The sequence below is a fragment of the Megascapheus bottae genome, chromosome 21, assembly GCF_031878675.1.
Source record: "Megascapheus bottae isolate mThoBot1 chromosome 21, mThoBot2.hap1, whole genome shotgun sequence".
Taxonomy (NCBI): Eukaryota; Metazoa; Chordata; class Mammalia; order Rodentia; family Geomyidae; genus Megascapheus; species Megascapheus bottae.
The window spans coordinates 15,371,773-15,396,517 of record NC_143529.1 but is presented as its reverse complement, the minus strand read 5'-3'; the positions used below and the strand labels follow the sequence as shown (position 1 = coordinate 15,396,517).

General features: G+C 37.7%; 1 protein-coding gene across 2 annotated transcripts in view; it reads right to left on the bottom strand.

Moving 5' to 3' along the window:
- Adam23 (ADAM metallopeptidase domain 23) overlaps positions 1 to 24,745 on the bottom strand; it is a 176,269-nt gene that overhangs the window by 39,623 nt on the left and 111,901 nt on the right. For both annotated transcript variants that reach the window (XM_090354683.1, XM_090354682.1), the window contains exons 10-16: positions 15,206 to 15,277; positions 12,749 to 12,912; positions 11,079 to 11,163; positions 9,844 to 9,934; positions 6,986 to 7,034; positions 4,218 to 4,317; positions 247 to 318 (exon numbers count right to left, since the gene is read on the bottom strand). In XM_090354683.1, coding sequence (XP_090210809.1) covers positions 247 to 318; positions 4,218 to 4,317; positions 6,986 to 7,034; positions 9,844 to 9,934; positions 11,079 to 11,163; positions 12,749 to 12,912; positions 15,206 to 15,277 — 633 coding nt within the window. The remainder of the gene's footprint in view (positions 1 to 246; positions 319 to 4,217; positions 4,318 to 6,985; positions 7,035 to 9,843; positions 9,935 to 11,078; positions 11,164 to 12,748; positions 12,913 to 15,205; positions 15,278 to 24,745) is intronic.

Genomic DNA, 24,745 nt, shown 5'->3' with positions numbered 1-24,745 from the left:
AAGCTATGAATTTTTAAGAGGTGGGGAATTTGATTAGAACAATCCATTAGGCTTCTCCAGACAAGGCCATGAGGACATGACTAATGCTAACGTGTCGGAGCTAAGATGAAGCATTGATCAGGGCAACCAGAAAGAAAGGCAGCGAGACCATGATGAACGATCACACGGGCTGCTCACTAATGCTTTGTTGTTAGCTCTGGGGAAATGCTGTACCAAATGAAGGGAAAGAAGATCTCTGATACCTACCACATGAAAACCACAATCACATTCCTCCCCAGCTTCCACATATCCATTTCCACATTCTGTGGGCTCAAACAGCTGAAAGAAATTAGGGAGAGAAAGGGGAAATCTTTTTAATTTATCATAGAAAGTCAACCAGGCCATTCATTTACATGGCCCTATAGGCAGAGATTTGCTATTGTGGTATCTTTAATATAAAATCTACATGGGGAATGTTATTGACTTATTCATAACACTTGTAACACAATATTCAAAAGGGGAGCGATGTCCCTTGGGAGTGTCACTGGTGGTGAGCTCCAGAGATGACCTCTAGCAAGAAAGGTACTTATTATGGAGACAAACTGTCAAGAGGAATAGATCACTATTCATAATTGCCAGTGGAGCTGAAATGCATTGCTAATAAGACTCACAGATATCCAATTTACAGACTTGTCTCATATGCAAGATAGCTCAGAAGACATAAAAAAATGCCCAAAATACATACAAGCAATTAAATGAAAATAAACTTAGAAAACTACTTTGATAAAAAATGAAGCATATTACTTTCATTGAAAAGAAATTGCATTGTCTGGCTGACGCATATTAAGTTACATGCATACACATATATATGAATGCATAGGAATCTTTCCATTACAGAATGATGCAAGAGTCAGATTTCAAGAATAACCTATCCAACTGGTCCCACAAACTTCCTTCTACATAAATGTTATAACAGACTAGTGATGGTTGAAGTAGTTGATTACTTATGGAAATGTGCCTATTTCCTGTCACCAGGAGCAGGATTAGCTAGGTGTGATCATCATCTCTTGGTGAAGACTAGAGCAAAACATTCCAACACAAATGTGAAAACCCATGTGCAGGAAAAGGTGAAAGAGACTGCACAGAAGGTTTACACACTGAGGCACAGTTCCATCCAGTCTACCCAAGAATGCCTTTACCCTCCTTCCACTTCCAGGAAGGGAAAACTACCATAAGGAGCAAGGAAGGTTTCCACACTAGTTGGGTAGGACTCAACAGTCCTGCTTCGTGCTGTGTTGACCAGAAGAAAGAAGAAAATAGAAAAGAAAGAAACAAAAAAGAAAAAGAAGGGCCAGCCATAACATGACCAGCAGGGTATTAAACCTCTGTTCTTTCTTTTGTAGCATCTTTCTCCATTCTGAGATGGGAAACTATCTCAAACCAGATGAGAAACTGCAATTGGAGGGATTCTTAGAGGACAGAAAATGTTCACACAGTGTGAAAATAATGCATAACACATGAATATATTCATTGACTAAAAGCAATCGAGAAAAAAACAGTTCTTTTACATACATATAAAATATCTACTGGAATCTATGGGATCTTTTTAAACATTGTAATTCATACTTCAAAAAGATAAATGACTGTATTTACTAACTTGTAAAACTGAATATGTATACTCAATTATTTTTATATTGCTACCAAGTTATTGGAATAATTTTCTTCCTACTCACAGGTAATTTGAAGGATGCAATGATGGATTCTCATGCATAAACTAGAAATGTTAACCTTTCCAAACAAGTGAGTGTTGTTTCCACAGGCACTATGCTTCTAATTAAGTGGTGTGCTACAAGGCAGGCCAAATTAGCCATGTACATTGCAATTCAAAAATGCCACATCTTCCATTAGTTCTTTATTACCAACTTACTCTTGCAAACACTTCCAATCTTTCAGGTTTCTGGCCCTCGGAGATCAATGTCTCGCAGGGCAGGCATCCTACTTTAATGACCAAGGTCACTTCAAAAGTCCTGTTGTTTACCCACAGCTTTACTGAGATGTGATACAGAGGTCTGACATTAAGCTACCATCCCCTGTCTCCAGCAGTATTGCTTAATTATGGGTATGGAAAAAATTTTTCTATCAGTTATTCACATTAGTCACTGTTTTTTTAAAGAAAAGGTTAATGTGGTTTTACTGCTCTCCTAATTTTCAGAGTATTAAATATTTTCTTCAACTATGAACTATATTTGACTTATGAAGTCATATTTTAAAAGAAATAGGAAGTTTGCCTTGTTAAATTTCTACACCATCTGCTAATTAACATTGCTCATGTATTTTTGTTTTGCTGTTTGTGTTTTTGTTTTTGTTTTGCCAGTCCTGGGCATGCGTTCTGGGCCTTGGCACTGTCCTTGAGTTTTCTCAAGGTTAGCGCTCTACCCTTGAGCCACAGTACCACTTCTGTTTTTTTCTGTTTATGAGGTACCAAGGAATTGAGCCCAAGGCCTCGTGCAAGCACTGGACCACTAGGACACACTCCTGGCCCCTGACCATGTAATTTTGTCTGCTGAGCAACTTTAGTTCCAAACATGCTTTATCAGTCCATGAAGCTATATGTAAAAGCTTCAGATGGTGGATAGAAGGATTTGGGCTTTATTGGATTCTATGAAGGTATGATGATTATGACTAGAGTTCTGCAGTAAGACATACAAACTGTGACACTATAAAAGACAAATAAGGACTTTTAATTTAGGATAAGTTTTAGGCCAAATGTGTTTTCTGGGAACTCATAAAAAAATACTCCTTCTAAAAATCTGCAGTGTTTTCAATTTTGTAACTGTGCATGAGGGATTGCAACATTGTATGTACAAGTTTTGGTGAGATGCCAATTGATAATGTGGAATTTCCTGGTGAACAGACTATGCAAAGTGTTAATGGTACTCATAAATACTATGGATCTTGTTTGCTGACATATCAGTAATGCTTCCTGACACAAGAAAGCAAGCAAGCAAGGGTGGGGTAGGGGGAAGGGAGTGAAATAAGGATCACTCCAGAAAAAAAAAAAGTCAGGGCATGGTGGCTCAAGCCTGTAATCCTAGCTACTCAGGAGGCTGTGATCTAAGGATTGCAATTCAAAGCCAGCCTGGGCACTAAAGTCTGTGAGACTCTTATCTCAAATTAACCACTAGAATACTGGAAGTGGTGCTGTGGTTCAAGGGATAGGGTGGTAGCCTTGAGCTGAAAAATTCATGGATAGTGCCCAGGCCCAGAATTTAAGTCCCATGACCCACAAAAAAAAAAGTTCTGGTGGCTCACACCTGCAATCCTAGCAACTCAGGAGGCTGATCTGAGAATCATGGTTCAAAGTCAGCCCAATCAATCAGGAAAGTCCTTGACATTCTTATCCCCAGTTCACCTCCAGAAAACTGGAAGTGAAGCTGAGGCAAAAAAACTCAGGGACAATAACCAGGTTCAGTTCAAGTCCTATGACTGACCAAAAAAAGAAGGAGAAAGAGGAAGAAGAGGAATAGGAGGAAAAGGAGGAGGAGGAGGAGGAGGAGGAAGAGGAGGAGGAGAAGGAGGAGGAGGAGGAGGAGGAGGAGGAGGAGGAGGAGGAGGAGGAGGAGGAGGAGGAGGAAAGAAAGAAAGAAAAAGGAAAGAAAAGAAAATAGACAGAGGAGAGAAAAGAAAAAGAAAAAAAGAGGAGAAAGAAGTGAAGATAGAAGAAATACTAATACTGCTACTAATAATTTTCCTAAAATGACAAGAATAAATTTAATTAAGTTTTAACAAGTGGATTAAAGTAATACTTTATATTAATCTAAGCACCTATCTCTTAACAGCAAGGCAGAAACACTATTTTCAAAGCTTCTTAATTGAAAGATATTCGCCTAGGCCTTGCCTAGGTACAGCCAGCACTAAACACTAATCTACAGATTGGTGTTCCTTGAAAGTCCTGTGGGCATTCAACATTATAAGACTTGTTGTAACTAAATATCAACGTGACCAATAAAAAAACTATTTTCAGCCTGGGATGTAGGTCAGTGGCTAAGCACTTGCCTAGCAAGTACAATGTCATAGGTTTGATCCCTAGTACCAAAAAAGAAAAGACAAAATAATAGTTATAATAATAATAATAAACAACAGTAATAATACATATTAAAAAAGAAAGAAACCCATTTTGTAAGAAAAGCAGCTGCTGTTAAACATTGAAGAGGTAGTTATAATTTCCTATGACTAACCTTTGTTGGTCTGTTGAAAAGACATGCTCCACCACCTCTCTGTAAAAAGTCTCTATACTCCAAAATGCTGCACTTTGAGAACTTTCTGGAATGGGATACCCTGAGGAAACAGAAATCAATTACGTAAATTATATATCAAAAGCAGCCGTCAGAGAGACAAATTAAAACCCTTGAATTAGAGCATGTTCATTTTAGTAAAAGATAAACATATACAAATTTAGACAAAAGTGCTTATGTTCAGATGCTATATAAGATTATGTAATAGAATTTACAAAAGACGGATATAACCCCCCAAAAGAAAATCACAGAACTAGGGATTGGGTTACAGATTCTTCATCAGTTTACCTATGACCTGTGATAAAAATGGTTTGCAGAAAGTTCCCTACAAATCTTTCCATCTACACTATTTTTCACAGTATGGTCACTTTTATTAATCACAATATGTGGTCACAATGTGTGATCAATAAAGACAAATTATGTCTCAATAAAGGCAAATTATTTTGGATTTTCTAACTCTATCCTCAATAAAAGGAGTTCAACGGCCCCCTAGACAACTTTGGGGGAAAGACTGGAAGATTCATATATTTACTAAGATTCATATATTTACAAAGATTACATAACAGGTTTGAACAATGCAAATTTGAGTTAAACAAGGAAAGAGATATAAAGAGATATACTGAGCCATATGTATGTATGTATGTATGTATGTCTTTAGTGTAAAAACAGAATTAGAGTAAGTTCCTGTGAATGAATTTTTGACTCTCTATTTTAAATATTATCAGGCAAATGCTAGGAGTGGAAATGCACATTTATAATCCCATCTACGCAGCAGATAAAGAGGATCACATTTTGAGGCCAGCCAAGGTGAAGTTAGTGTGACAACCTATCTGAAAAATGAACTTAAAATAAAAGGACTAGAGGGCATGGCTGAAGTAATAAAGCTCATGCAAATTTCAACCCCAGTATCCAACGAAAGTAAAAGAGTGTGAGAGAGAAAAAGAGAGAAAATCTAACTTCTGAACAATACTCATGAGTTAGCAAGGAGGCCCTCCAATGTGATTTGCTCAATCAAGTCAATACCTCTATATAAATACACCTCTATATAAATACCTCTATATAAAAACACACCTCTATATAAAGAAATATGACATAAGATTAAGCTGAATCATGTACACTGTGGCTCTTCAGGAATATTTGTAGTAGTACCCAGTTTGAGAATGGCAAGCCATTCTACAACACAATACAATATCTACTCTGACATGTGAGAGTAGTTAATGGAAGGAAGAAAAGCTCACTACCACTTAGTGATCGTCTACAAGAACTATATAGAAATGTATATTTGAGGGGCTGGGAGTTTGACCTAGCGGTAGAGTGCTTTCCTAGCATGTATGATGACCAGGTTCAATACCTTGGTACCACACACATAGAAAAAAGCCAGAAGTAAGGCTGTGGCTTAAGTGGTAGAGCTCTAGCCTTGAGAAAAAAACCCCAAGAACAGTGCTCATGCCCTGAGCCCAAGCCCAGGACTGGCAAAAAAAAAAAAAGGAAAGTATACTTGAGAATATAAACATTAACTGTAAATTGTTTCAGTATGTCCCATTTAATACTTGGACCAAAAGATGAGGGAAGGCGATAAGGGGAGGGAAATAGGGACAAAAACATGAGAAGGGATATCAATGTGTGTGAAGTAATGCATCTTCTATCTGGCGAATATAACTATAGCCCTTCTATTAATTATAATAAAATATATGGAAAAAAGGAGATACAAAAAAAAGAAACTGGAAGTTTAAAAAACAAAAGGTATTGGATGTGATGGTACACACTGGTAATCTCACTCTCAAGAGGCTGAAATAGGAGATCACATGTTCAAGGCTAGCTTGGGCTATCCAGCATAGCTGTGCCTCCAAAAATACTTTTTACAATGGAGAGGAGGAGGAAGAATAAGCATGGATGTCTGTGTATGATAAAAGATGTCTGTTACTAAGCAGATTTCTAGAAATCTGCATTAAAGCTGGTTCTATAAAACTCTGTCACCAGGAGGTGGAATATTGAGCAAGACTGGTGACAGGAAGTGGGGTAGCACTTCCAGCACCCAGGCTCAGAGAGATGGTTATAGGACAGAAATTGCAAATGCACAACAGATAATATACATAGGACAGGCCCATGGGTAAGGGAAGGAAACTTCTCTGGCACAGTAGGAGTGGGATATCATTTAGGATGCCTTGGAGGATGGGTCCTGCTTCAGTTCCCCAAATATCCGCAAAAGAAAAATGAAGACAGATGAGTCTATGTCCAAATGTCCACCACTATAAGACTCTAAGGCACAATACATCTGACTTAAATAAAGATTTCCTGATTCTATAGGACAATTTTTATTAGCTTAAATGTATATATTTGTGTGTTATTTAAAATGCAAATGCATGACTACATTGATCTTTACTGACTACTTTTGGTAGACAATCAGCTTTTACTCTAAGTGTGCTAAAAAATTAATGCCTCTCCCAAATTTAGAAGCATTTACTAATGTGCTTCCTTTAAGGGTTAGTAGGGAGAAGGAATGAATATATTTTACTTTCATCACTGACTTTAAATAAAAAATTAAAATATAAAGTGAATTAGCCATGCCAGTTTTTAAATATCAGACAATTAATTGTGGAGTCTCTACTAAAGGCTTAATGTACGAGACCAGTACCCAAGAGACCATCTAACTATATATGCAGAAAGTTTAGGAAAAGGCATCTATCAACGCACATCTAAGAAAATCTTACCCTGTTTCCTCCATAATGCAGCCACCCCAGGATTCTGTACAGTCACATTCTAATCCAATGACACAATAAAAGCAACAGGGAAAAGAAAAACAGAAGTCACAATTTTGATTTGTGTTACAGTTCCTACAAAAACGACGAACAGGTACAGACTGAAGTCTCCTAGTCTGTAAATCTCAGTCTTTAAATCAATATTTCATTATCTTTTCCAAATGTATAGGGTGCTTCCTAAGAAAATAGTTGGCAGGAAATAAAACTGTGCCATCCCCTCATATCTGTACTCAGACAATTCAATTAGGTTCCTCATTACCTCATTTAGTGAGAAGAACCCTGGGCTAGAGAGTGGAAGGTCTGAGTTGCAGACTAAAATCCACTACTGGTAAGTGACTTAAGACCTCTTGGCATCCTTTAGAGGTGTTTTAGCCTCTAACAGAGAAATTATGTTGCTCTATCTCTCAGAGTGGTTCTGGGTTTACACAGTTGGCATACTTGATGTGAACACAACAAATTATTAAGATGTGACTAGAAGTTAGACAAAAGAATTCATGTCCCTGGAGTCAATACCAGAATTGGTCAGGAATTTAAAGAACAATTTACTAAAGAGAGCAAGCTCAGCTAGGGGCTGTCCCATGTCTAGCTACCCATGAGGCTGAGATATGAGATTCATGGTTCAAAACCAATCCAGGAAGGATAATGCTCTTATCTTCAACTAATCACCAAAAAGCTGAAAGTAGAGCTGTGGCTCAAGTGATAGAATGTCAATTTTGAGCAAAAATGCTCAAGGATAATACCCAGTTCCTGGGTTCAAGCTTAAAAAAAAAGAGCAATCTGAAATAGAAGCAATCATCATTTCAAATAAAGATCATATGTTTAACATAGATATCAGAGGTATTACAGTGGACATGTTCTTTTTGCTATTTTATTTTTCTATCATATATTTAAAAATGTGGACTTAAAAAAAACACAGTTCAGAAAAAAATTGCTATCTAAATGAACAATTTGAAAAAAAAAACAACAAAGAATTTTAGAAAAGGAGAAACTATGACCAGCACATCAGGAATGACTCTTCCTCATTCTTCATGTCATCTGAATACAAAGTAGCTTCAACTAATACCAGGGTTGGCTTCCAGGACTTTCAAACAAGGTTGTCAATTAGTGATAATCCAGATTTTAAGATGTCTATACTAGTGAAAATCTAAATATTTATTTATTTATTTATTTGCCTATTTATTTATTTATTTCTGCCAGTCCTGGGGATTGAACTCAAAGTCTGGGCACTGTCCCTGGGCTTCTTTGGCCCAAGGCGAGCATTCTACCACTTGAGTCACAGCACAACCTCTGGCCATTTCTTCTTATGTGGTACTGAAGAATTGAACCCTGGGCTTCATGCATGTTAGGCAACCCTAACCCTAAATACTTTTTTGCCAGTCCTAGGTCTTGAACTCAGGGCCTGAGCACTGTCCTTGGGCTTTCTCAAGGCTAGAGCTCTACCATTTGAGCCACAGCACCAATTCCAGCATTTTTTCTATGTATGTAGTACAGAGGTATCGAACCTGTGTCTTTGTGCATGCTAGGCAAGCACTCTACCACTAGGTCAAACTCCTGGCCCCCTAAATACATTTTTTATTGTAAAGCCAGAATTTCCTTGGGAAATCTGCTCTGAACAGGTATTAATAAATAAAAGATGGGGCAGATTTACAAAATGCATCCAAACCCTTGTGATAACCATGTACTTGATCACTATATATGTCTATAAAGTAACAGCCCCTGGGTACTTCATTTCATTTTTCCATGGTATTATGCATTAAGGACAAAAACAATACAAAAAGGTATGTAAAGACTGAAGTAGGGTTTTTTCCCCCTTTTCATCTTTTGGGAATAAAACCCTACTCCTACTGTCTCATATTTTCATAAAGAAGAGTACACTTAATTTTAGTACACATGTGAGTAAACATATTAGTCTCTTTCTATAAGATCATGCTGAAATATTTGTAGGCCCTGAGCACTATCACTTCCTGCAATATAGGAAAAATAATAAAAACTATATTGTACTATTGCATCAGTATAAAGAAGAATAGAATTTAGGGTGGACTCTATTCTGATATTAAAAGAAATTTAAATTTTCATGGATTTCCACACACCCCCAAAAGTATGGTAGGTTCTAGACACTTTACTGGATCAGTCAGCCCTTTCTATCTCTCATCTAATTACTGAAAATAGTGTTCTTACAGAAATTGTCATGCTTTTGTCCTTCACAGGATCTGTGGCCTTGTTTGGACCACTCTAGGCACCAAAGAATCCTATTCTCTCTTACTTGCCCCCAAAGCCAGGGTACAGGCTCTGTCTAGGGAAGACTTCTTCTCTAACTTTTCTGATGTGAATAGATGGGAAATAACTGCAGCTCCTTTTGATTATAGAACAATTAGCCAATCCACTAAATACAATGGAGCCTTATCTAGCATCTTGTGCCTATAATTTAAATCATTCAAGGGGAAGTAATCACTGCCCTTAGTTCCAACATTCAAGCCTATGAAAAGCAGCCAATCCATGCCATGCAAAACCGGGTATAATTTTAGAGATTTATGAAAATGATAAAATTATCTGAAGTTGCTTGTTTTATAATTTTTAAGTAATTATATTTGTAGGGCTTGAACTCAGGGTGCTGCCCCTGAGCTTTTTACTCAAGGCTAGCATTCTAACACTTTGAGCCACAGCTCCACTTCCTGTTTTATAATTTTTTAGAGGAAATGAATAGGTTATAAGTAAAGTAGAATAAATTTGAAGTGAAAAAATATGTATTGATTCAACATGCATTATAACACAGAAAGATGTAGAAATGGGAATAAGACAAATGTACATACTCAGCTTTCTGCTAGAAGGTTCCCATTGGATCCCAAGGTTTTGAGCCAGACTCTGTGATAACACTTGTGCCACTGCCATTGGAAGACCATACTGTTTTACAGATTAGAAAGAGTGTGGAAAACATTTGAGAGAGTGCACAAAGCTACTTATTATTTCTTAATTGATGTTACATATTACCTTAATTCCCTAAGCAGAGCTTCACAACATCACAAAATGGCATGTGCTCCTTATCACATTTTCCCAGCTAAGTGGGATTAAGAAGTATCTCCCAGACACAAGGACCCACATGCAGATATGAAATACAAGTCATAAACACTGTGCTCCATCCAGTTCAACTCATTTCCAACTATGGATAAATTCAACCCACTATAAGAGAGATCCCAATGAATGATGGCTATTGGAATGACCTGGTAAAACACATACTTGTATTGACCAGAATTTAGGTACAATTGGTTAGGTTGTAGAGGATGTTTTTGAAAATGAAGAATGTCTTTATAAAAAAAAAACCCTGAAATTATCAAGAATTCAATATATGTTATTAAGAAACCATTTGTTTCAGTTCATCTTTGAGAGAAGTAGGTAAAAGGCACAGAGATTTTTTAATTACATAGAGAATAAAAGATACTATTACAAACTGACTTAAATGAATGAAAGTAAACATGTACATAGGAGCACCATAATTTTTGCTGTTGCTGTTGTTAGTTAGTTAGTTAGTTATGAGGCTTGAACTCAGGATCTGGATGCTGTCCCTGAGCTCTTTCACTCAAGGCTAGCACTTATTATTTTAAACCATAAGATCACTTTTGATTTTCTGATGGCTAACTGGAGATAAGTCTCATAGACTTTCCTTTGAACAATGGTCTGCCTTTGAACAATGGTTCTCAGATCTCAGCCTCCTGAGTAGCTAGAATTACAGGCATGAATCCACTGGTACCCAGGCCATAATTTTTTTAAATAATGCCAATTGATAAGCTTATAAAAATAACCTATTCTACATAAAGAAACCTAAAATATTTGAGCCAGCTTTGGCTTGCATTTGATACCCAATGACATGATCATAAACCCAAAGGGCCACTTTGAGTTGGTTCTACTTTCTAATCTAAACCACTCACTCATGCCTCATTTTTAAGTCATCATTTAAAACAAACAGGAAAGGGATGAATACAATACCATTAGGAAGAAACATCAAATGCAATGATAAAACTCTACTTAAAGGAAAATCAGGGAAACTTACCTCATTCACACCAACACCTCTTGTGCGAGAACAGACACCTCCAAAGAAACTCAGACTACTTCTCTTATAGTGGAATGTCACACGCCTCAAGAAAACAAAGTACTCTTAGACAACAATGTAATGACCACCACAAAAACTCTGTCAAACATGTCTACTCTACCACTCTGAAACCATCCTCCTCCAGGAAATAAAAAACTGTACTTTAAATACATTTAAACTATGTTATCATAAATAGTTTTCAATAGAACTTTATTATTATTATGAAGGTGTTGTAGAGCATGTCAGGTAATGAGTATTACTTCTTTTTTGGACAATGCTATCCTTTCCTTCATGTTCTCCCAGTTTCACTCTCGTATCCCTGCCCACAAGTTGCATAGTTCATTTTCCACACAGTGTTTACCAAATACCATAACTACATTTGTTCACCCTTCCTCCACCCTGTTTTATGTGCCACTCATCTTCCCTCATAAAATTTTAAAAAAAAAAGTAAAAATAGCCAGGTGTAGTGGCTCAAGCCTATAATCCTAGCTACTCAGGAGGCTGAGATCTGAAAAGCCTGCCTGGGCACTAAGATAAGTCTGTGAGACTTATCTTCAATTAATCACCATAAAACTGGAAGTGGTTCTGTAGCTCAAGGGGTAGGGCAGTAGCCTTGAGCTGAAGATCTCAGGAACAATGGCCAGGCCCAGAGTTCAAGTCCCACAACCAACAACAACAACAACACAAAGGTAAAAACAAACAACATGACCACTAACAAAAACCCATGTTTTCTATTTCCTAGAATTTGTTCTGATAAATAGTATTTAAAATGTTTAGAGGAGTTATGCCTTTGAGTTCCTCCTTCATCACAAATCTTTTTAAGGTCATGTTGTATAAAATAACCTGAGCTAAGGATGGCTTAACTGAGCACAAAGTCAGAATTACGTACTTACACTGAAATAAAAGGCACAAAAGTAAGCAGGCCACAGACCTTGGTGTTTTTTTAACCGAATTTTTAATACTATTCAAAATGCTGCTGGTCATTATAAACAGACAATTAGACTCAAGAAAAGGAGGAAGAAAAGAAAGATGACAAGGGAAGAAGGAATAAATGGGTTGAATTGATCCCCACATGAAACCTTCAAGGACTTTGACATAAGCAGAAAAAATAGTCTCTCATTATAGCAAAAATATAGTTTCCTCAGCCTTACTGACAGGAGCTCAACTGTATCTAATGATTCATCTAAAAATACTTTATTTCCTCAGCCTTCTTACAGTGAACTGTGGCCCTGTAACTTAGATGCAGCAAATGGCTTATTGATAAAATTGGTGCATACAAGCTTTTGGAAAAACTGACTTGCAAAATTGGACTCAGCTAGACAAGGTGACCCATTGCCCTTCTCCCTGCCCATTAGTTCTGTAGTCTGTGCTAAGGACTGGAGTTGTACCAAGGGCTAGAGTACCAGCAGCCATCTTGAACTGTGATCTGACCTTGAGAATGGAAGGTATGTATCCTATAAGGATAGCATAGGGTCATGAAACCTCCAGCATCTTAGCACTGGAATTCTACAGCCATGGCTCTTTTATAACAGAGTGGCATTAAGGGAAAACTCATTTACCATTATTTTTTTTTATATGTCACATAACTGGGATGTATTTCAAGCTACCTACTACAAGATTGAGGTACATACGAAATGAGGTGCACAGCATCGGCATGCTGCTTGATGCGCTGACGATATTTAGCAAACTCGTGGAGCATCTGCACAGGGCTATTGGTGATTTCAATGGGATCCTTTTCGGTCCAGGTCTCTACAGCCACCAGGACAACCCTGGTGTTGAGCTGTTCCTTGTAAATCTATGGGTATACAACAGGACAGGTGCAGGAGGAAAACACTGGGTCAAACATGCACCATCAGTGAGTCAAAGTCAGTGGAAGGACAGGAAAGGAGAGGTGAGAGAACATGGGGTCACAATTAGCTCATCTTAGAGACTGCTTTTCCTTTCTCTTTCTCAAGAGAAAAAAAAAATCACACGATCCAGTGTCATGTCACCTATTTCTATTAGGTTATTTCTACCCCAGATGGACACTTTGGTGGTAATCTATGTGAAGATTGAGAGTAAGCATGTAGGGATGTCGAGATTCCTATGCCAGGCTGTAAACTGAACTAGGTAAGGAACATCCCGTCACCCCTTTGCAAACCTTCCAGGAGGTACAGGTGGTATCTGATATATGAGTTCTAAGTACAAGACAGCCAGTTACTCTGTCAGGAGGGAGGGGGGAAATCACCCAACAATATGGCTGGTTTGCCTGTGGAGTCATGTTATATGAAAACCCAAAACAACACTAGACAAGAATTGTGGGTTACACCAAAAAAGGAAAACATCGAATTTGGGTTCCCCAGCTTGCTCTAGCCACAGGTAAGATCACTCATGAGATTTATGCTGTTTCCCTTCTCTTTTTCTCTAAGTTGACCAAATTGCTAAATAATTCCCACTGTTTAGCTATTTCTAGTAGAGTTGCTATTCTGTAATATTTTTAAACGGATGAAGAAAAGGACGGATGATCTTTGATCTGACTGAAGCAGGGGACTATCGTCACGGCTGCTCCACACTGAAGCGGTAACGACTTAACACACAGGTGAGTTCAGTGCAACAGCTTTTTAAAATTCATGGTTGGCTTCCAATCCATATACGGTATCACAAAATAAAAAAAATTAAACTTTGCAGGATGTGATTCTACTCAATCATGCTGAAATGACTAACCCGGTGCTACCAAGTAAACAGCTTCCACAGGGGAAAAGATGTGTTTAAGATTCTCTTTTCCATATTCAATAATAGCTTTCCTCTGAGAAGACTGACAAGAGCTGAAATTAAAGAAAGTAATAAGCCAGGCGTAAACTGACTCCCAGAGGTTTGATCCTAATTTTATGTTACATATTCTCTGCACATGCACTCATATTGTAATTTTGCTCAGATGTGCCTACCAGCCACATAGCATATGCAAGGTGCACAAAACATGCCATGAATATTTACATGATGGGGGGTTTGGGGCTATTGAAAAGGCAGCTCCTTGGAGTAAATAAGTATCGTTCAGACACTTGGCAATTTATAAAAAGGATTCTTTTCCACAGTTAAGAGGCAACATAAAATAAATACCAGATAAAATACGCTTAACTGAATATAAGAGCACTATTCATTAGAATATGAAAAGTGGCGTGCTATATTTAATTTATGCAAGCCAAATTGAATTATTTATTAGAGCATAATAATTCATAATAATCCGATCTATATAGTTCCTACCTAAGGCAAGAAAAAGGAAGAAAATCTTCACAGTCATCTTTTGTCACTTATAAAACAAAAGAAGGAGTAACACCAATAGTAAATATTTGGCGGGCTAGAAGTCTTTGAAGGAGGTATGTAATTCTGGTGTTTCAAACTGGTTTTATTTGGAGACTGTATTTAATACTGTGTAGATAGATATGCAGTTGGAAACATCTCACTAAGGGAAAACTTAAAAATACATTTGTATCCTTTTTACTTATTATGTATTTCCTAAACATACTCTACATCAATATGTAGACATTCTCACTAATACTATAAATGCAAGAAAAGCTCAAATTATCACTAACAAAATCAGTACAGTTTGCCAAGTAAAATGTTTGTTCATTTCAGTAGCTGTTTTCTCCACTGCTTTTTATTCCCCAGGGACTCTGGTGACAATTAGGTCTAGCTAGTACTTAGAGGCAATGTCATATGATTATTATGTTAATTTAAAAATTTTAATGTTTAAGGAAATGGTAATGCTAATTGCCCTGATTTGTTTGTTACACATTTTACATGTTTTAAATGATTACACTGCACTCCATAAGTAGGTACAATTAAAATAATAATTAATAAAAAGGATACATTTAAAAGAAAGTAGTAAAGCTGACAATATTCAACAATCTCCTTAAACTCTACAAAGACTGTACCTTATGAAGCCAATCACTCTTTATCCTATCCTATACCCTTTGCCAGAAGAGTTAGGAATTGCATTTTTTTACTCTCTCCCAAGAAATAGTGAAAGTAACAAGTGAGCAAGTAAGAGATTGAGATCTAAACCATGCCACCTTAGTAAAAATTATGTCCAAGAAAACCAGCATACTTACAGAATCCACAAGGTTGACCACAGACTTTGCAAAGTTGTTGGTATGTGCATGAGAAGAACGATGTTTCTTATACTAGGGGAAAAAGAGTTACTGGTCATTGTCAAGTTATATTTGATCGTAAAATATCAACACTCTGCAAGTAGAAATTTCTTAGCAATGGTAGAAATAAGGATAAAAACTATTTGCTTTGAGCAATCTTGGATATAATGGTACTGTGTTCTTTCTTTCTTTCTTTCTTTTTTTCTTTTTGCTTTCTCTCAGCAGAAAACTATAACTGAAACACCCAGAATGTTGTGGGCAAAGGAACCTGCATGAGAAGCTTTGCTCCTGAGAAATAGTTCTAATTCAATCTTATTGTCTACCCATTCAATTCTTTTCTGGCTTCTCTGAAATATCATTCAATTTATAAAGGGCTTAGACTAGCAAATAGTGCAATCACAGTTGGATATCATCCTTACTTTAAACATGAGGCCATTCATGAATCTAGAAAGATCTCGCACACATTATTTTAGATGCTGTCCATAAGAGGAAATGAATTTGACGTGCATTTTGTACATTCCTCAAGAGAAATGCTACCTCCTTTGCCTCCTGTCACCATATAAATTTGTCAGGGTCCTTCATTTCATTCTCTCTCTACCACTGAGACTGTTTGCTTAAACAAAAAATAAGCATGCTGTAATGTTTACATTTATTTCTTACAACACCAATAACTCTGGAGACCCACAATAGATGTGCAATAAAACTGACTATTTTTCTACTGTTGGCAGCATCCACTAATCCATCACTATTACACACCATTATTGTCCATGTTACCGCTACTACTTTGTGTCATAACTTGACCCAAGCTCTCTTAATGTATTTGTTCTTTAAAGAAAAAAACAAGTTCCAATGTAAATACATAATTGGGTCATAAAACATTATATTAATCTAAAGTTGTTGAGACATCTTAACAGGTTTCTTTTTTATTGTCAGGATAATGTATAGAAGGGTTACAGATACATTCCTCAGGTAGCAGGTGCATTATTTCTCACACATTGATACCCCTTCTCATGTTTGACAGGTTTCTTAACCTTGGGAATAAAGTTTTAGCATTTTTAGTTGCCTAGTGATTTCTACAAACTGATAATTTTCCAAGGTATCTTTTAAGAGTAAAAGCTAAAGTCTAAATATTACAGTTCTTTGAGGTGATAAAAATGTTTTAGAACTAAACAGAGGTAATGGCTATACAAAACTGTGACAGCAGTAAGTACAATGGAGTTGTTTCAATACAGTTTAAAGTCTTGATATTAAAATTTACAGCACGAAGAAAAGAAGGAAGACATTAGCCGACACTCTCACCTATATTCTGGCACACCGGTGTTACATACATATTAAAGTTAATATTATACTGCTTTTGAATATTCATTTGTTCTTTTTGGAGACTTCTCTTTACAGTACAATGTTCACAGATAACATAACTTGTTGAGCAGACCTGAAGAAATGGAGGATGCTCACCAGACTGAAGCTTATGAAGCTTGGTCCAATAGTCTCAGAGCAGTTAACTAATCTCAAAGCTGTTAACCCACTGAAAGGGAGCATCTGGCTGGGCACACTTTGAATTTGAACATATCAGTTTGCTGCTGCCTGGGGATGTGGCTGTAGCTAATTTCTTCAGATCCCAACCAGGGGGTGTGCAGCTGCATTTACTCCCTACTCAGAATGCAAAGCAACCCCCAGCTGTGTGTCTAGAGATACACATGCACCAAGCTCCTAAAAGGGCCAAACAGCATGGCGCTCTGGCCCTCACTGGATCAGGGGAAATGGAGGAGCCCTCTGTGACCCCACGTGGCATAATGGCAAAACTGCTTGTGCCAAGCTCCACCAGCTTCATTTCAAAGCTGATTCATTCATTGGTGCCCTGGGGACATCCTCACTTCCTCCTCACTCCCTCTTCTAGTTGGCTGCTAATCTCCCTCTAGCAAATACAGCTCATTCCTGATTAACCACACTTCTGGGCAAGCCACCCACCCCCACCCTAGTTTAATAAATGTTCCTCTGGCATTGGAGACATTTTCTTCATGGAAGGGAATCACCAGTGAACTTGGGAGCTTGGTTCCAAACAAAGGCCAACTGAATGATACTGCATAAACTTTGCTCCTAAGAGGAAAAAAAGGAAAAAGAAGGAAGGAAGGAAGGAGGGAGGGAGGGAGGGAGGGAGGGAGGGAGGGAGGGAAGGAAGGAAGGAAGGAAGGAAGGAAGGAAGGAAGGAAGGAAGGAAGGAAGAAAGGAAGGAAGGAAGGAAGGAAGGAAGGTGGGATGGAAGGAAGCAAGGAAGGAATAAAGGAAGGAAGGAAGGAAGGAAGGAAGGAAGGAAGGAAGGAAGGAAGGAAGGAAGGAAGGAAGGAAGGCAGGCAGGCATGACTTCCAAGTTTAAAAGTTAATATAATGAAGTCTTTTTACAGCCTACCAAAGCATAATGTTTGTTGTTTATTTCCTACTTGTAATTTCCAAGTGTCTGGGTTACTTCTAAGAAAGTTCTCTGTGTAGGCTGTGGGGTGAGTGGATGAGAAAGTATCAACAATGTAGCAGAGTGACTTGTGCAATACTACTGCAATAGTCTAGGGTACTCTTACCTACTTAAAGGAAGGCTAAAATCTGAGGATTGCAGTGCAAAGCCAGCCCAGGCAAGGTAGTCTGTGAGACTCATCTCCAATGGGCCACCAAAAATCTAGAAGTGGAGCTGTGGATCAAATGGTAGAGCTCTATCTAGCCTTGAACATAATAGCTCAAGGGCAAGTACCCCAAGTTTAAGCCCCAGTACTGGCACCAAAAGCAAAAACAAATTTGGAGGCAGGGAAGCTGCAGAGAGTAGACAGACTCAAAGAACATTATGAAGGTAGAATTCTCAAAGCTTGAAGAAGGTGAGGAAAAGAGTAAGAAGGTGACTCCCCAAACTTGGAGTCTAAATAGAGGGTGGCAGTATTCTTCACAATCATGAGAAGCGAAGGTAAGGGAGAAGTTCTAGGCTAGGAATGTGGTCTATCTTCTGCTGAAGTGAAGGCGTGGTATGATAAGACAGAGCAAGTGTGGCCAGGATCAGTGGCTCACGCCTGTGATCCTAGCTACTCAGGAGGCTGAGATCTGAGGATCAAGGTTCAAAGCCAGCCTGGGCATAAAAGGACCTGACACTCTTATCTCAAATTAACCTCTAGAAAACGGAAAGTGGGGCTGTGGATCAAGGGTAGGGAAGTAGCCTTGAACTGAAGAGCTCAGGAACAGTGTCCAGGCTGAGTTCAAGCCCCATGACCTACAAAGAAGAAGCAGAAGCAGAAGCAGAAGCAGAAGCAGAAGAAGCAGAAGAAGCAGAAGAAGCAGAAGCAGAAGCAGAAGCAGAAGCAGAAGCAGAAGAAGAAGAAGAAGAAGAAGAAGAAGAAGAAGAGGAGGAGGAGGAGGAGGAGGAGGAGGAGGAGGAGGGGGGAGAGGAGGAGGAGCGGGGAAGGAGGAGGAGGAGGAAGAAGAAGAGACAGAGCAAGTGTGTTAGCTGGAAAATCCCTGTTCACACAAGACCACCAATGTCAAAAACTAGTGTGCTCAATGGATTCTATGCGTCCCATTTGTTAGGAAATGGAAAGACTTAGAAAAAATTATATTAAGTGAAGTAAGCCAGACTCAAAGGAACATAGGCTCAATGGTTTCCCTCATTTGTCATAATCAGTAGAAACCTTGGGCTCTCCTAGCAGAGATTTGCAATAGAGCAAAACCTAGATACCCACAGCCATATAGTATGATGCTAAATGAAAGGACCTCTAGGATATAGAAACAAAAACTATAAAATGAGTGATTGTTGTCCTTAATGCACTATGTTATCTCTCATCTCTTTTGCTGTCCCTTGGTTATCTCTTATTGTTACAGTATCTCACTTTGTTATCTGATATATTGGATATATTTGTATTTGGTTATTTGAAATTGGATAGGGAAGGGGGAAAAACAAGATGAGGGGTGGGGGTAACGGGGAGGGAAATGGGAACCAAGACATGAGAAAGGGTATCAATGTATGTGAATTAATGCAAATATAATGTAAACCTTCTTGGATAGGGAAGGGGGGAAAACCAAGATGGGGGGGGATGAGGGGGGGTGGGTAATGGGAACCAAGACATGTGAAAGGTTATCAATGTATGTGAATTAATGCACCTTCTATCTGGCAAATATCATATAACCCTTTTATTAATTACAATAAAAAATATATGAAAAAAATTACCAATGTAAAAAAAAAAAAACCAAAAAACTAGTGTGCTTTGGACAACATGCCTTTGTGAGGACAGTGGAAAACTGAAATCTATCAAAGATCATGCCTTCTATTGTCCAGGAGGCTGTTTTTTAAATATTTAAGTAGTTGTACAAAGGAGTTGTCATTTAACAAAGCAGTTTGTGAATACACTGCATCTGGATCAGTATCACCGCATTCATCATTCTCCCCCCCATCCCTCCCAACCCCACCTGATCCTTAAATTTTCTTGATCTGTAGGATATGCATTGAGTTTCATGACTGCATTCCCCCTTTTCCTCCCTTCATTCATCTACACCCCTTCCCCTGTCTAGGAAGCTATTATTATCTTTATTCCTCTGAGGGTATAAAGATGTATTATATACATGTTTATTTGAATTAGGGAAGGGAAAAACAAGATGATGAGACAAAGGACAAAGAGTAAGCCATTGCAACATCCATATTCACAAGACAAAATGTTGGAAATGAACTTTACAACTTGGAAGGGGTGGGGGAAGGAAAATGGGAGAAAAACATGAGAAGGGGTAACAATGTTGAAGAAGTAATGTATGCACTACCTGATGACTGTAACTGCAACCTCTCTATATATTACCCTGATAATAAAATACGGTTTTTAAAGATTAGACGGAACAGATCAAGTCTTTGGAATTGATCTTCAATTATAATTAGAACAATAATGCATCATTCATGAAAACTAAAAATATTTCTACGTTTGGAAAATCATGATTTCTTTAGTGCCTTTCCAAGGCTCTCCCTCCAAATAGTGTTAACATGTGAATTTGAGGAGTGAGTTTCCAGCAATATGAATGTTTGGAGGATATATGAATCTTCCAGTTCTGACTGTGAAATCCTAAATTAGAGAAATCAATTCATTTCTGAAGCTGAGTTGCCCAGTCAAGTTAGTTACATGAGGATAGCACTCTAGAGACTAGGGCTATAACCCAGAGAGTGCTGATACTGAAGACTGGGTCTGGAAGGTGTTGTTGAAGGAGAGGGTAAAGGAAGACAGTCGTGAACCACACCAAGGGCACAGCAAGCATGCCCAGGGGTCAGATTTAAAAGACTTAAGAGGAACACCTGATGACACACATAGAAGAGCTGCTGTGCCACAGAAGTCCAAAGAAGAAGAAAATGGTTCAAAAATGAGAATTGTTGACTGTGTGATGCTACTGAGAAAATGTGGTAAGGGCAGGTGAGAGCTGGGGATGAGCTGAGTAAGGTGTGCTTGCCTAGCATGCACAAGGCCTTGGCTTTGGCTTTGATCTCCAGCTCTAGCGGAAAGAGAGAGAGAGAGAAAGAGAGAGAGAGAGAGAGAGAGAGAGAGAGAGAGAGAGAGAGAGAGAGAGAGAGAGAGAGAGAAACAACAACAAAAAACTCAGAACAAAAACAACTCAGTCTCTTAACTTTAAGCACCATTAAACGGAGTACCAAAGATTTGCTAGGAATTATGACAAGTGCTTCTTTCCAACAACAAAGATTTGCTCCTCACAGGTCCTTGTAATGAGTTTATTATCTCAAACAACGCATAAGATTATGTGGTTGAAGGACCATACATAACAAAGCAATATGAACTCCAAGAAATGGAAGCAAAAGGTCCTTATTATATCCTGTTTGTAGTTAGTTTTCTTTGTTTGTTTTCTGTACCTTTTGTCTTGCATATAAGTTTATTCATGTGAAAAGAAAATCACAGAAACAGCAGGACAAAGGATGAACTGAAACCCCCTGTTCAGCACTTTTTCAATAAAATTTTTTAAAAAAAGATTACATGGTACCAACTCAGAGCATAATCTGGGATGAGACCAGAGATAAACTTGTTGATTATTTCCAAGAAATCATGATTCCTGATGAGAACTTGTTATATATATCTAAATTACATGTTTTCTAGGGAAATCAAATAAGGTTTACATTGAAAAACATGACATCATAAAGTTGCACATCTTTTTGTTTTGTTGTTGTTTTTTGTTTGTTTGTTTATTTGCCTGTGCTGGGCTTGAGCTCAGGGTCTGAGCACTGTCCTTGGGCTTTCTCAAGGCTAGAGCTCTACCACTTGAGCTACAGCACCACTTCTGGCTTTTTCCATGTATGTGTTGCCAAGGAATGGAACCTGGGCCTTTGTGCATGCCAAGCAAGCACTCTACCCCTAGGCCAAATTCTTGGCCTCAAATTTGCACATCTTTATATATATTAATATACATTTCTATATACTTAATGTAGGAAAAAATGGAAGCAACACACTTGCTTTGTGCACTTTAAAGTATTTCAACCAATTTTCGATTAGGAGGCTTTTAATATTTATTTTTAGCTTAAGTGATTCAAATAAATGTTTGCAGACTTTTATCAAGCTATAATTGGCTTACAAATTGAGTTCTACCAGCTAGGTACTAAGACACTTTCTACAAAACTGAGAGATTTTTTTTTTTATGTAATTGAAAGCCACTAATAATGTGATGCTTGTTCAAAATAAGATATGTGTTTTTTTTCCAGGCAGCCAATATTGAATTACTGTGAATTAGAGAAGTGAGCTGGAATTCAAATGGGAGCAAGATGTTTCTATTTCCTGCATGAGTGAGAACTAATTTTGCAAATAAATAAAAAATGTGCAATCTCCATTTGAGATAAAACTTACCTTCATATCTTTTGATCAGTAAAAACAATTTACATATAAACTGGAAAATGTGCTTTTACTTCCTGGATAAATAAAACCCTTAAGAAATACCCTTTTCAAAAAAATTAAAATTAGGCCTTAATTTCAACTTAAAGGAAAGAGCTAACCAAACTACTGCCTGGTGGGGTATAAACATTGTAAGAGGAGTCTTCCCAGGGGATGATTTTGCTAAAGCCCAATAGCAAATTTGCAAACATTAAAATAAAAATAGATGGATTTGCTATTCTACTTTATGTGAGCTTTCAACACACAATTGAAAGTGCTCTCATCTATGTCCTGATTTAATATAGCTTTGTGGCTATTTAAAAAGTACCTTTACCTCATATGAAGAATAGCACAAAGCAAAGACTTACTGCCACTTTGAAAAAAATCTTAAACATGAAATACTTGAGACTAATTCGGTTTTAGAGGAAAAAAACATAAACAGTTCTATCAGTCTAGAAGTAATATTTGTTTAAAAATGAAAATCTTAGGTCGTTTCTTTCTAGCCAAAGCATTGTTATTACTATAAAAAAAAAGCCTTTTCCTTTTTTTGTGGGGGGACAGGAGGTGGTGAACTCAAAGCTTCAAGCTCTTATTTATTCTTTTCTATTCAAAGCTACCATTCTAGCTCGACATCTCTAGCCATAAAAGAAATGCAAATCAAAACAACTTTGAGATTCCTCCTCACTCCAGTTAGAATAGCCATGGTCAAGAAATCTAATAACAACAGATGCTGGTGGGGATGTGGCCAGGAGGGATCACTACTACACTGTTGGTGGGAGTGTAAACTTTTTCAACTACTATGGAAAGCAGTATGGTGGTTCCTCAAAAGACTAAACATAGAGATCCCCTATGACCCAGCAATTCCACTACTTGGCATTTACCCAAATGTCCAGAAACAAGGACATACTAAGTCCAGTAGCACAACGATGTTCATTGCAGCACTATTTACCATAGCAAAGATATGGAACCAACCCAGATGCCCCCCAGTTGATGACTGGATCAGCAAGATGTGGTATTTATTCACAATGGAATTCTATGCTGCCATCAGAAAGAACGACATCGTCCCATTTGTAAGGAAATGGAAAGACTTAGAAAAAAATCATAGTAAGTAAAATAAGCCAGACTCAAAGGAACACAGGCTCAATGGTTTTCCTCATTTGTCATAACTAGTAGACACCTAGGACTCTCTTAGCAGAGGTTTACGATAGGGCAAAACCTAGATACATAAAGCCATATAGGATGAGGCTAAGGAAAGGACCTCCAAGATATAGAAACAAGAACCATATAATGAGTGATTGTTGATCTTAATGTACTATGTTATTTCTCATCTCTTTTGTTGTCCCTTGGTTATCTCATACTGTTACAGTATTTTACCTTGTTATCTGATATATTGTATATATGTGTATTTGAACTAGGATAGGGAAGGGGGGAAAACAAGATGAGGGGAGGGGGGGTAGGGGAATGAAATGGGGACATGAGAAGGGGTAGCAATGATTGTTCAGCAGTGCACCTTCTTTCTGGCGAATATAATGTAACTCTTCTATTAATTACAACAAAAATATATTTTAAAAGATTTTTAAAAAGTTACCATTCTACAACTTGGACTATACTTCTACTTTGGTATTTTGTTGGTTAATTGATCAGAAGCCTTCTGAGCAGCTAGGATTACAGGCATGATTCACTGGTGCATGGTCACTTTTGTCATTTTTATAAACATACATTCCTTTCTAATTTACCATTGCAAATTATTCCTTTTTCCCTGGTTTCAAAGACAGATGAACATCTCTTGTCAAATTATCATTCAAGTTAATAATTATTACAATAAAATGAGTTATCAAGATTTATTGGCTAAAGAAGAGTGGATTTTAAAAGTTAAGATAACTATCACAGAATATATGGCACAATATACCAGTTTTCTGTGTAGTCCTAAGAAAACAATATAAGATTACCTAAGTTTTAATGATTTAAAGAATAAAACAATAAACTTAAGATGTAGGATATATTTTGGGTGTATTCAAGATGTAGAAGATACCCAGGGTTCAACCCGTAGCACCCAATAAATAAATAAATCAGAAATATCGAACTTTATTTTTGTGAGTCATGGGGCTTGAACTCAGCTCTTCAGCTCAAGGCTACTGCCTTACCCTTGAGCCAAGCCCCACTTCCCATTTTCTAGAGATTAATTGGAGGTAAGAGTCTCAGGTCCTTTTGTGCCAGGGCTAGCTTTGAACCTTGATCCTCAGATCTCAGCCTCCTGAGTAGCTAGGATTACATGCATGAGCCACCATGCCCAACTAGAAATATAGAATTTTTAAAGAAATGTACCCACTTTCCTATCTTGCTCACTTATTGAGTTATTGAGGTAAATCTGGTAAGTTCTTCACTTTGAGTGACAGCTTTGAGCACCTCTCATGTACAATAGGGTGGAACAGAGACTTAAACTTACAAGTCAAGGTCTGAGAACTGATTGTGCCATTTACTGACATTTGGGAATGCACTGTGAACATGAAAAGGCATTATATATCTCTTAAAGATGGTTGCCACCACTTTAAAAGCATTTGTATAATGAATTCTGGAGAAAACCTGGGCTTCTCAAGCCATATAACAGGCCACCAGGCTCAGGTTT